The sequence below is a fragment of the Neomonachus schauinslandi genome, chromosome 4 (genome assembly GCF_002201575.2).
Source record: "Neomonachus schauinslandi chromosome 4, ASM220157v2, whole genome shotgun sequence".
Taxonomy (NCBI): domain Eukaryota; kingdom Metazoa; phylum Chordata; class Mammalia; order Carnivora; family Phocidae; genus Neomonachus; species Neomonachus schauinslandi.
Genome location: NC_058406.1, coordinates 53915839 through 53929971, shown reverse-complemented (window position 1 = coordinate 53929971; position 14133 = coordinate 53915839). Strand labels below are relative to the sequence as shown.

The 14133-nt window shown below is 38.5% G+C and overlaps 1 protein-coding gene across 1 annotated transcript in view; it reads left to right on the top strand.

Annotated features, from left to right (window-relative positions):
- Positions 1–14133, top strand: part of SLC35D1 (solute carrier family 35 member D1) — a 42869-nt gene that overhangs the window by 9194 nt on the left and 19542 nt on the right. Inside the window, exon 8 of the mRNA XM_021679974.1 lies at positions 1549–1641. Coding sequence (XP_021535649.1) covers positions 1549–1641 — 93 coding nt within the window. The remainder of the gene's footprint in view (positions 1–1548; positions 1642–14133) is intronic.

Here is a 14133-nt window from a genome sequence, read left to right as displayed (position 1 = left end):
GTGTGTGTGTGTGTGTGTGTGTAGGCATCCTCTACTTCCTAGATCATAATCATGTCTCTGGCTGACGGGGCATCTGTTGTTAAAGGTTGTTTTGTTCTTCTGTGGCCTTTTCCTTGCTGCTTTAGAAATGAAGCACATCTTTTCATTGATGCTTGTGGTGGCCTTGGCAATCAGTTATTTGGTTTATCTGAGGCAGTATGTTCACGCTGAGATGCTGTTAATAAATCAGAAATTTTATTACCTATGATTTCAGGACTGCTTAAATCATGGCCCTTTGAGCTTAAGTCATGTGGCATAAAGACAGTGCTGCATTTCAGACCTGAATGCAGCTGTTGAGTTTTAAAAATTTCTAACTTTAAAGAAATCATACAGATACTATATATTTATAATGGAAGTAGTAGAAGGTGTAGAAAAGCAAGAAGAAGAAAATCTAAATCTCTCTTAATTCTACCATCAAGTGAGCAGCACAGTTTTGGAGGATAAGTGTGTGCACGCGCATGTGTATGTGCACACTTAACTGTATACAGTTTTAAATGAAAGAGCAACTTACAATGTTTTCTAACTTATATTTTTCATTTAGTGCAGTTTCCTGAACATCTTTCCTTGTCAGTATTATTTAACATTTTTCGTGGTTGCATAATATTTCATTGTATGATTGTATCCTCATCTAACCAACTAGTTTTCTGTTGTTGGATATTTGTTCCCAGTTTCTCAAAGCTGCTTTTGAGAGGGTAGTTTGACTTTTCACATCAGTCAGTCATCTTACATCAGAGAAGTTAGGCAGATATGATGCCCCCATCCTCACTACTCCTTTATCCCCACCCTGCCCCCGTCAAACTCTTGCCTACTTTTTCAAGTGACTGCTTCTGGCTGAATGTCTTAGAAGTGTGTGAATCAAAAGTGAACCCAGCTTTCTCATAGGCTCCCTGCGTTTGAAGATGTATGTGGTTCTTTTGTTGTTTCCCAATAGCCAAGAGCACAACGAATCATACTTTTGGGAATTGTAGATAATCTTCATTGTACTTCACATGTACATTTTCAGAAATACTTCACTGGCAAGTTATGTCTTTTTGTGTTGGTCTAGGTATGAGTGTGTGTGTTGGTACCTACCCATCTATCTCTCTTAAATGGCACTTTGTTATGGTTCTGAAAAGTTCAAGACTGAGTTGATGACTTTTGATTCAGTTCTGGAAAGGAAAGGGCTTCAGGATTGTGTTTATATAGAAAGGCATGTATATATTCAAAATAATGTCTTTCCTGCTTGCTGTCTTGAGGTAGCTAGTTGATGTTATTTTTATTTCTCTGATTTTAAGCACTCAAATGAATTTATCTCAAATTTAAAGTCTTCTATGTTTGCTTTTTTTTTTCTTCCTTTTGAAAGCTTACGTTTTTTCTTAATGTTTGCAAAACCTATGACTTGGCTGATTTGCTGTCTATATTATGGGGGAGTGGTGTGTGTGTGTGTGTAGTGGGAGTGGTATTCTGTATAGGGTTGTGTATATCTGTCTGCTAGAACCAAATGAAACACCTAATTATTTACTATTCTAGGAGCTGGGAAAATATGGTCTCCTCTATTACAATGCACTGTTCATGATTCTCCCCACCCTGGCCATGGCATATTTTACAGGAGATGCGCAAAAGGTAAGACTTTCTAATTATGATTTAATGGCTTATTTTTTGAGCTGTATTATTACTTATATCCACAAGATAGACTGTGGGGTTGTTAAAAAGTAATGTGCTTATTGAGTGACCAAAAACTGAGAGCTTGTTTTTTTAGCTTGCTAATGTCATGCTAACCTTTTTTCTTGGCGTAAGTATTGGATAGTACTAAAATGGCTCAAAATAGCTTTGGCTATTAACATAAAAATAGTGCATGCCAACTAGTGTCCTTCTCTTATGTGTCACAAGGCTAGAGGAAGGAAATTTTTACATTTCTACTAAACTGCAAAATAAGAATAGTGGCAGACTATCCTAGAGAAACAAAAAATTCTGAATTAGTAGAGTTCTTCAAACCTAACCAAATGCTTGGCTTTCTAGAAGTTCTCTGTTTTATTGTACATTTGTCATGCTGGCTTAAATCCCAAGCTGGGTTTTTTCCTCAGGAGATATTTAGCACCATGTGGTAACTTAACTGTATAAATGGCAGCTAATATAGTAGTTTACTCATTTTCTAAAATGATAGCTAAATAAATGCAGAATAGAGTAGCAAATAAATCCACACAAGAATTTTTCTTTAAAACAAACCCATATTCATAGGAGAAAAATTGACACCATTTTGTTAGAATTCACAAAATTTTGCAAACTGAATGGAACCCTAGAATTTTGCCAAGTTTCTGTAACAAGATTTCTTCTAATGAGTCCTCTGGCTAGTAGTTTCTTCAGCATAAATGTGTCGGTTATTTACTCTAATGACAGTGACAATTCCCACATATCAGTGGGAGCCAAAATAAAGAAAAGGTTTTGAAAGTAGTTAGACTATTAAAAAATTGTTCTTCAATCAAAGATAGGAGAAGACCTTATAAAGCTTATAAAGGTGCTTTGTTTTATTCATCAAGAGCTCTTTCTTTTAAAAAACTGGCATAGAGGGACGCCTGAGTGGCTCAGTTGGTTAAGCGTCTGCCTTCGGCTCAGGTCTTGATCCCAGGGTCCTGGGATGGAGCCCCATATCGGGCTCCCTGCTCAGTCGGGAGCCTGCTTCTCCCTCTCCTTCTGCATCTCCCTTGTTGTGCTCTCTCTCTCTCTGACAAATAAGTAAATAAAATCTTTTAAAAAAAATAAAAAGATAAAAAACTGGCATAGATCATCTTGAACAGGTGTAAATGTTTTAATGAACTGTGACCTGGCTGCCAGCAGACCTAAAAGTGACTCTAAAGTAGGAAATGGAGCTGTTGCTCTGACTAATAAAGAGTGTTGAGTAAGTATTTTGTGATTGTGAAAAAAATAGGAAGAGAAACTAACATTTATCGCGTCCCTATTGTGTGCTAGTCACTTTTTATATGTGTAATATAACATAGTCCCCAGAACAGTTGTAGAAAATTTGAATTATCTCTGTTTTACCAATGTGGAAATAAGGGTTCAGAGAGACTTAGTCCCTTGTCCAGTGCCATACTTTCTGTGGTGGGTACAGTCAGGGTTTAAACTCGGGCCTAACTCCAGAAGCCATGGTCTTTCCACAGTGTTCTTCCTCCCTCTAGGAGACTCTGGCGGAAGCACCTCTTACTCTTCAGCTTTGGGGCAAGAATGTAATGTAAAGTAACCAGGCCCCTCATGGCAGCATGGATGGTTCCAAATCTTGAGGCCAATCTGTACATGAGAAAGTTGGAAGAATTAATGTGGTTAGATATTTTACAGACTTGGCAAAGATGCAGTTCTCATTAATTTGAAACTTTGACTAGTAGCTTGTAGCTACTTGAAAAAATTGACCAAGGGAGATATTTCTTCATTCCAGAGTGGTGATCATTTAATTAGAAGTTATCTGCCAGGTTGTAGCATTATCATGCATATTTGAAAGTTCAGTAACATTCAACTTGAAATGCTTCGATATAATTGAGAATGTTTACTCAGAGTTAAAAAAGTTGCTTTGTCATCTATATTAGGATGAGGTTTAGATTTTCCTCTTATTCTTTTTTCTTTTTTATGCAGAGGAGTAGAATTTGAGTAATCTTTTTGTTGTTTCCAACAAAAGTGCCAAGCAAAGGTCAAGAAAGGTTTATTTTGGAAGAAATACTTCTTTAAGAATGACAGAGTTCACCTAAATACTTTCAAGTTGGGATGATAAACTAGTGGAAGCTGAATTTATTGCTCTGAAATCAAACCCTGTCAGCATTTTTGGTTTCACATAAATGTTTATCTTCACTCTTATTATTAATTAATATTGTTCTTATGAAACATTTACTGGGGTGTAGATGGACACCTTGGCTGGCAGTCTTATAATACTTTTTTTTCTTAAAATTCTCTCCTTCACATGCTGTCCTTCTGACATTCTCAAATGGTTAAGTGTTACTGTATGTCTCACTGTGTTAGGCTCAGGTGATAAGAAAAAAAGATGAATTAGATAGTTTTCTTGTGTTTGAGGACTATACAGTTGTCTTGGGGGGTAGACCTGTCAATATCAGAGCAATGAACTGTTACAGGTTCTGTTGGAGAAGTATTTTGGGGGCATCGTGGAATGTAAAATGGAAGTGGGTCAATTCTGGCTCCTTGTTGAGGATGAAATGCCTCATGGAGCTTTGCCTACAAACAAAATTAAAATATAAGTGATACGAATAATCAGTGTTGTTTTGATAGGTTATGAATTACATTTGAAACTTAGGAAGTGAGAATTCTGTTTGACTGTTCCTAAATTCCTTGTGTGTTGAGGAGACAAGATACTGCTTCATTTTAAGTTCAATTCAGATGAGTATTTCTCAGCATCTTCATTGTGCTAAGAAAGCTATATGTTAAGTTCTCTTGGGAGTATATGAGAAATATGACATAGTCCTTGCCACACGAGGGAGATGTTGGCATGCTACAGAGATGGTGTAAGATCTAGCACCAAAGTGCATGCTCATCAGTCAGTACAATAAATGTTTAGGTTAGGAAGAAATTGGTGTGGGTTGAATATCAAGATTGGCTTTTTAGAAGAGACAGGGCTTGGTTTTCTTATCCACCAAATGCAACAAGTAATGCTAACCCGTGCTGGGAGTTGTTAGAGATACAACTTAAGTAGTTGATTGGTTTGCTTTTATTACCCAGCACAGAAGCAATGTGTGGAAGCCACAGGTGACCTGACACATCAAAGAGGCTCATGGTATTCTGTAATACTGGAAGATCAGCTTCATAGTAGTCAGTAGGCCGCCTGTCTGAAGTCTTGGCAAAAAGGGTTTCATATTACAGAGGGGGTATATGGCAGGATTTTGCGTAAGAGTTTTCTAGTAAATCGGGTTCATTTTCAGTATGTATCTTTTAAACTTGTGCTTTTCCTTTAAGACACATATGTGTATAAGTAGACGTGCATGTGTGTGTATTTTTTTTAAGAATGGACACTTTTTTTGTGGGACAGTTTATCATTAAATAAAGCTGGTTCCCATATTAACAATTTGAGGCTACTTCTGGCCTTTAGGAAGATTTTACTTATAAGGTATGATGCCTTGTACCTGACAGGATGCTTCCGCATAAATCATTTTCCCTTATCCTCATTGTATTACCTGTGAGGTAGGTTGTTATTTGATTTGTAGAGGGTAAGGACATGATTAAGGTTCCACAGTGGCAGAGCAGAACTAGAATCATTCGGACTCCAGAGAGATCTCTTACTGTTTGCCTGACTACGACTCTCAGAGCCATTCGCAGCCTCGCTGACTTATATTTTTACCCCTGTTTGGGAATTCCATGCAGAGCTTTCTTACAGAACAAGCTACTGAATGTGAGAAATGCCGTCAGAGTAGTATTAGAAGTGCAGTTTCTGCAGCTTGGTCTTGTTGGTACTTAATCTTTTACAAATAATTATATTTCTTTTGTTCAACAAATATTTACTGAGGGTACTGAGTGCTTTACTCAGGTGCTGTTCTAAATTTAAAAAAAAAAAAGACATGTCCTTGTTTAAAGGAGCTTGCAATCCAATGGGTGAGATCAACTAAACATAAATTGTATCATAAGAACTACGAGGAGAGCTAGAACAAGGTGGAGAGTGACTGGGAGGTGCTGCTTGGGATGAGGTGGTTAAGAGAAAGCATCTTCATCAGTTTCATTTGAGCAGGCATTGAACTGAGACTGAGACCAGTTTGTGTGGCTCTTTGGAAGGAGTCCTCTAGTTGGAGGGAAGAGCAGGTTCTAAATGCTGAGGTGGGAGTGCTTAGCTTCTTCACAAGGAGCATTTTCTGAGTAGGTGAATACCAGGAACATCAAGGTGCCTTGAAGGATGTGGAGGAGGAGAAACAAAAGGTACATTCTAGGTGGAACTAATATCATGAGCACAGGCCTAGCCCTGGGGACCAGCCTCTTCAGTATGCATAAAGGGTGGCTGTCAAAGACATTGGAGACCTTCGAAGAGACCTTATGGAGCATCTGGTTCAAGTCTCTTCTGTCATAGTTGGGGAAGTCGGGGCCCAGAGAGGGCTCAGCACTAGAACCCTGGTTTCCTACTCTCACTCCCCCCCCCCACACACACATCATCCCCTGCTTCCTTCTAAGTTGGGACAAGTGCTAGATACAGGAATTTGAAGTTTACTCTGCAGAGATGATGAGTCCCTAAAAGTTCATGACATAAGAGGTACAATGGAAAAATTGGGGGCAGAGTGCAGAAGCAACATCCAGTTGGATGAAGCAACGAGTAACATCCAGTTCGTCCTTGACCATTGTCTGATTTTGGACAAATCCCTTCTTCTCCCCAACCCTGCTTCATCATGTGTAAACTGAGTAGGTTGTATCACCTGATTTGGTTAGTTTTCTAGGTAGGGCCCTTTCCTGGGCTGAGACAGAATTTCTAGGAGCAGAAAGCATGCCAGTGTGGAGACGAGGCTGTTGCTGTTTTGATGGTTGGTGTGAGCCTGGCTGCTCCCTGTCTCCTGAATACCAGTGTGTATGGACTTGCTCTCAACTGTTGGACTCCTGGCTTTCTTGACCCAGAGCCATTTTGCATGGAAGCTCTGTATGTATTATATGAAAAGATCAGCAAGATAAAATGTTAAAGCACGGTGTAAAATTGCATATGGTATGCTACATTTTGAATAAAATAGAAAGGGAAATATAAGACTATATATACATATACATTTTATTTGCTTATTTAGTAAAGAAACTCTGGAAGAATATACACGAAACGAATAAAGTAACCACCAATTAGTGTGTTAGCGTGTGTGTGAGAACAGAGTAAGTATAGAACAGGAATGGGAGGGAGACTTCTCACTACTTACCTTTTTATATTTTTTTTGATTGTAGAGCCATGTAAATGTATTTTAAATTACATTTTATAAAAGGAACAGTAAGAGAAGGATAAAGTTTTTCTATAAATAATGACTATCCTATGATGAATCCCAGTTTAAAATAACTGGGGGTGGCGGGACAAATTAATTTATTCTCATTATTCAGAGTTGCACACTCTTGACCCAGGATGCAAATTGAAGCAAAATCAGGTCCCAATTGTTTTTCTCAAAATCTCACTGTTAACTTTAGAAGGCAGAGGAGAGGAAAGTTTCCTGTGTTAGGACAGGAATCCAGTAAGAGGGCTCTGAAAGGTCAGCTTCCCAGGGAGGCAGGGGTTCTACAGAGCAGTTGATGGGGCTGACACAGTCTTTAAGCAAGAATTGAAGGCCAAGGAAGGAAAAAAAACTAAATTACCATAGACATTGAAAGGCAGGATCCAATTGAACAACTTATCTCAGTGAGCACATAATGCAAGTCCTTGGCAAAGCTTTCTGAGAAGCCAAACCTGTGTATGTGAGTGTGTGTATGTGTAATTTTTTAAAGACGTTCTCAAAGTCCTGGCTTTACCAGAAACCAACGAACCAATATAGACAACATTTAGTTTTTTTAAAACCTGTCTTCTAATTTTAAAACATTCTCTTGCTTAAAAAACGGTGTCTTTAAAAGCCAGCTCAGTGTTCATAAAAGACATCTAGTTAGCATAAAGGTAGGTCAAGCATCAGTTGACGAGTGGCTCTCCAGAGTGTCACTTACTACAGACTGTGTTTAAACTTGTCAGTTGTTGCCTCCAAAACGGAATGTGTGCGGCACAAAGCCAGTGATTCACAGGAACTGGAACCTGGCTTTCTGACAGCCTACCCTGCTAGGTGTTCTCACATAGGGATGGAGGAACAGACCCCTTGCTGTAGATCTCACAAGGCCAGTGCTGTAGTCGCTGGTACATTGTATAATGTCTCCATTATATCACTGCTTCAATTACATGGCTCAGGTGAGTTTTACAGGAAAAGTTGCTGCGTGGATGGGCTACGTGGAGGGGTCTCTTACTAAGCATTGCTGACTAAATAATGAAGAATTTTAGGCTGTGGGTTTAGCCTGTCCAGAGTTATTAATCTTTTCTGGGTCACTCTGGAGACCATACAGACTGATTCTCAAACCCTGAGTTATTCTTTGCACATAGACCGGTCCCTTCTGCTTTCTGGGCGTTGGTGTCCTCATACGTGAAACAGTTGGGTTGCATCAGTTACTCTTCAGTGAGGAATGGCTTTCTCTTTGCCCTATATGTTGTTTGACTGACAAGGTAATGTGTTTAGCCATTCTTACCTTTGAGAATAGGCCTTTTTCACTAATAAAAGGAAATGGCCCTATTAATAAGCTGGAGTGTGTGGTTTTGCCGCGATATATAGATTTTACACGGGTGGCAGAGCCTAGCGAGACGAGATGGTGGAGGCAGCGGGAGGAGGCAGAGCAGATGTGGTGGCTGGTAGTTCTGGTAGTGCAGAGGGTAGGGCAGGTAACCCAGGACCCCTGGCTCCTTGAACTCGTCTGATTGTCCCATGGTAGGCAGGGAACCATGGAAGCCATTTGCCCCACTGACATTATCTTCTGCCTTAGGAAGTTTCCTAGCAGTTTACTTTCTAGGATAAGGTTTTAATTTTTTTCTCAGTGGTGGTTTGGGAAAAGAATTTTCCAAATAGAATGCTGTCATTCATCCACTTTTTCTTCTTTACCATGAAGTTTAAAGGCTAAGTGATTTGTTAATTTTTAGACTTCATAGTAAACAGGTATCAAAACTTGTGAGGTATTAAAGCGCGTAAACAAAATATGCGTGCTTTGGATTTTATTGCAAATCTCAATTAAGTTGGTGACTCTCGGCTTAGCACATTTTCTTGGGAGTGAGAATGTTACATCTAAGACTCAAGTGTACCCTGAAATTATTCCATGCTTGCAAATCAGGTGTGATGCATTGGTGCTTACGTTACCCTGTGCTCATTGTAGACATTGCTGCGTAGTCCCAGCACTGCCTTGCTAAGCCTAGACATAGCCTCAGACTGTTCACTAAGGTAATATGGTTCAGACAGCCGCGTCAGTTGATTAGAGCTGGTGTAAGATAAAATCTGTATCCCTAGATTAGATTTTATTGATTATGTTGTTGATTATATGCTGTTAGTGCCTAATCTTACTCAGATACTCCCTTTCTTAATTTCCTTAACCTAAGCAACTAGAGAACACATTTTTTTTTAATTTAACTTTTTTTTCTTTCAAATATTTTTATTAACTGAAAGTCTCATTCAAACCAAATGCCTAGTTTTAGGAAGTGGTAGATCCATATAACCCATTTATTTGCCCATTGATTATGCCACATTCTTTTCATGTCTGTGGTGTGTATTGGCTTGTGGTATTACCTTACACCACTAGCACCTGTAGAACCAGAGACTTTGTTCAAAACAGAAAGCCTAAACATCTTTGTATGTGCAGTCTGTAATCCAGCTACCACTCAGCCAAGATTGAGGATTGCAGGCCTTGTGGCAGGGAGCCCACCTAGTTCTGTGTCACACAGAATGACCAAGCAGGTCCTTCTCTTCACAGTGGCTCTTTTATTAGCTTTCTCCAGAGGCAGAAGTTTGGCTTTAAATGTTTTTTTCCCCCCTCCTGATTAACAAAATATATGTTCACTGTGCCCTCTGTTTTCCCTCTTAGGGAAGAGAAAAATTTGCATGCAAATCTGTCACTGAGAGATAACAGTGATGGAAGTTTAAGTGAATAATAATCTCTTCTGTATGTGAATTTTGTGTAAAGTGCTTGCATTTCGTTCTCTCCATTGATTTCTCACAAGAGGCAGTTGGAGCAGACTGTTGTCTATATTTGTAATTTAGGCAGAGGCTTAGAGAGGTTAAGCGACTTTATGATGGACTCACAGAAAGTTAATGGCAGATTTAGAATTCAAACGCCCACTTTTTGACTCCGTGATCCAACAACAATAGCCATGTGAAGCTATCTAGGAGAAAAAAATAATAGAAAGATGATGGGTTATAGAGCTGAGCAGACACGTAGTAGCTGGATAATTTTAGGAAAGTTACCTAACATTTCAGAGCCGAGGACATAATAGGCTCTTAATAAGCAGTAGCTTTGATTGTTTTTTTATGCCATCTTTATGATAGGGAGAGTAGATTCCACTGGACTGAATAGTACTGTTTGGGTCAAACTCTGCTTGCAAATGGGTGCTGCTTGTTCTCTTGCAGCCAGAGGTCCATTCCTGTGACAAAGCAGAGGAGTGCAATAGGCTGCTTTTGCCAGACTGGCTTTCTCCAGAAACAGGCTTAGGATTTAGGAAAGGAAAATAATCCCATGAGAATTGTTCTTCTATTTTTGAATTATTAGTAATTGGAATCATGTTCATGGGATTTATTTTAGTATTCTACAGATACAGTTATTATGTTCCCAAAGGGGACTGACTGTGCATCATATATTTGGGGCATTTTTCTAAATAAAATTTAATGCTCAGTGTAGAGAGCCTTAGGCTTGGGAGTATATAGACTCAGGACTACCATGTATTAACTGTGTTATCTAAAGTAAGTCACTTGTCTTCTGGGGATAAGAAGGCCTGGCCTATCTACCTAACAGGGCTGTCATGGGGATCAAATGACATGATGTATACAGAAGCATTTTGCAAACTACAGAGCATTCCACAAATATAAAGGTAGTCATAGGTCATTCCTTCGTTTATTAGCAAACCTGACTAAACTGTCTTCAGCATAGTGCCCCCAGGCCAGCTGTGGAGCCTGACACATGACTGGGGACTTAGATGTCAAAATGTACCATGACAGCAGAGGAGATATTTAGAGCTAAGGCAGGAAAGGAGCTCAGGTGTAAAGAGAGGTTTATTTGAGGCCTTTGCCAAATAACTGATTTCTTTCCACTCCTAGGTCACTGATAGAAAAAAGAATTAGAAGTGATGTTTACACATAATAACTGACATCACTTACTGAACTGGACGGACCTTCTTCATGTCAGGCATTATATCCATATTGTCTTTAATTCTGATAACAACTCTGTAGGATGGGCCTTATTATTCCTCTTATGTATGCAGAAACTAAGGTTCAGTGAATTCTTATGGTCCATCACACCAGCTTTATTCTCTTAGTGACTTTAGGGTAAAAGAGTAGCTTATCTTGGAAAGGAGGATAATTTAGAGTTGAGGAAGGTTCTTAGGCCTGAGATTTCTTTTATGTGTTTCAGCTTGAGTGAAGTAAGGTGTCTCCTTTTGAAGCTGATCTAACACTAACAGGCACCCAGTTTAACCTCCCTCACAGAAGCTAAGGCTGGTGTAATGAAACAGTGGTGAGCTGGTGCAAGATACTGCGCTTCTGAATCCCGGTGTGCTGCTTGTTTAGGTACCATGGCTTTTCCTGCTGGGTGCCGGTAACCCTCTCAAAGATACCTCTTCTTGTGCCCACCTGCTGGTTTGCTGCGTTATGCCTTTTCTCTTTAAAGAAAGAAAAAATAAATTCAGTGCAAAAACTGATGAGTTGTATGCCAGTAAAATGACTTTTACCATTTTAAGATAATTTAAAATTATATAAATCTATATAAAATTATATAGATTTAATATGAAACTTGAAATGTATTTAGTAGCATATACAGGTAGGTATGTGGGTGTATTAAAAAGTAAAGTTCACCTCATCTGCCTGTAGAAAATGATGCTAAACCAGGGAGCATGGATATTTAATTCACCTCAGCTTTTTGTGCCTAACACTTGCAAACACTTGGAGCTAGGCAGAAGTGACATTTGACATTGCTCCTGCTCTCAAGGAATTTATATTCTTGCTGATAGAGGCTGGTCTCCTGAGTTCTAGGCCTGTGTTTTATTGTGCTTTAATGGTTTCTCATCATACCATGTTTACAGGTATGAAAGAGCATAACATTCTTTATTCTTTATCCTTCATTCTCTAACAAAGAGTTATGGAACACTTTCTGTTTGCTGTCACTTTGTTAAGCACTGTGGTCAGGGAGATAAACCCTGAAGGCATTCACCGTGTCTGGATAGATCACTGACCACGTACATACAGGTACAGAGAGTCACATACATACATGTACTTCGTCACATACATGCAGTGTCAGTGATAAAAGTAGCACTTAGTGTTTTGGACAGTTTGGCGGGAAAGAGCCTAATGTGAATGTGGGTTTTTGTGCAAAGCTTCCTAGTGGAAGCATCATTTGAGAGAGGTTTATAATTCAAGTCAGTAATTGAATTTGGTCTTTGGCTTTTAGCCATGATGGAATAGCAGGGATAGGATTTACCTTCCTGCCTTAACCTACTAGAATAGCAAATATATATGAAAAATGGTTTTCAGACATTGGACAATAGGTAGTAAAGGATTGTGGAGAGAGAAAGGATGAGAAGAGAAAAGGATGTAAAAAAGACCCAAATTAAACTTTTAGGGATGAAAAATATAATAATCTGAATTGAAGAATAAAGCAGATGGTATTAAACAGCAGATTAGACACTGCAGAAGAAAAGGTCAGTGGATTAAAGAAATAGCAATAGAAACTATCCAAGATGAAGCACATGGAGAAAAAGAGACTGGAAAACAAATGAACAGATTACTAGTAACATGTGGGGTGGTATCAAGAGATCTAACATACGTGTAACTATTATCCTGAAGAAGGGGGTGGGGGTAGGAAAGATTTTTGAAGAATTAATGGCAGATTTTTTTGCAAATTTGATGAAAACTAAATCCACACATACAAGAAACTCAACAAACCGTAAGTTATATTAAACAAACTATACCATAAGGAGGAACATTTCATAATGCTGAAAGAGTTCTATCAAGTAGGCATAACAGTCCTGAATATATATGTACTAAATGAGAAAGCCTCAAAATATATGAAGCAGAAACTGATAAAACAGAAAGGTTAAATACATTATTGGCAGTTACAGTTGGCTATTTTAACATTCCTCTTTCAGTAATTGATAAAACAACTAAGCTGAAAGCCATTAAGGCTGTAGAACACTTGAACACCATCAGCCAGTTTGACCTAATGGACATTTATAGAACACTCCACTCAACAACAAAATAAACACTCTTTTCAAGTGCACATGGGACATTTACCAAGATAAACTATATTCTGGGCCATAAAACAAGTGTTAATAGTTTAAAATAATTGAAATCATAGGAAGTATGTTCCCTGGCCAGAACTGAATTAAACTAGAAATTAATAACATAAAGATATATGGAAAAACCTTCAAATCTTTGGAAATAAACATACCTCTAAATAACACCTGGATCAAAGAAAAAATCGTGAAGAAAATTAGAAATCATTTAGACCTGAATGAAAATCAAAACACAACATAGCAAAATGATGCTGCTAAAGGAGTGCTTAGAGGGAAATCCATAGCTTAATTAAATGCATACATTAGAAAAGAAGATCTAAAATCAGTGACCTAAGCCTTTCCCTTAAGAAACTAGAAAAAGTAAGAGCAAGTTAAACCCAAAGGAAACATGAGGAAGGTAAGAGCGGAAATCAATGAAATAAAAACAGAAAAGCAATAGAGAAAAAGCAATGACCCTAAAACCTGGAGGTCAATAAAAGATCAATAAAATTGCTCAACCATTGCCAATTGATAGGGACAAAAAGTGAAAATGCACAAATTATCAGTATTAGGAATGAAAGAGTGGTATCCTTACAGAGCTTGCATTTACTAAAAGGATAATCGATTATTATGAACATTATGCCATAAACTGAAAAACTATGTCCATGAAATGGGACAAATTGTTGAAAAAGGCAAACTACCAAAGCCCACTCAAGAAGAAATAGATAGGGGCGCCTGGGTGGCTCAGTTGGTAAGCATCTGCCTTCAGCTCAGGTCTTGATCCCAGGGTTTTGGGATCGAGCCCCACATTGGGCTCCCTGCTCAGCAGGAAGCCTGCTTCTCCCTCTCCCACTCCCCCTGCTTGTGTTCCCTCTCTCACTGTGTCTCCCTCTGTCAAATAAATAAAATCTTAAAAAAAAAAATAGCATGAATAGCCACATTCTAATAAATATTAAATAGTTCTACTTAAATAATTAGCCCTAATCAATTCGACTGTTTAGTGCTATCTCTATTAAAGAAATTGACTTTTAGTTAAAAATCTTCTCAAAAGGAAAACTCCAGGCCTTGTTCACTTTACTGGATAATTCTACAAGCTGTTTAAGGAAGAAATAATGCCAATCTACATAAATTCTTTCAGAATATAG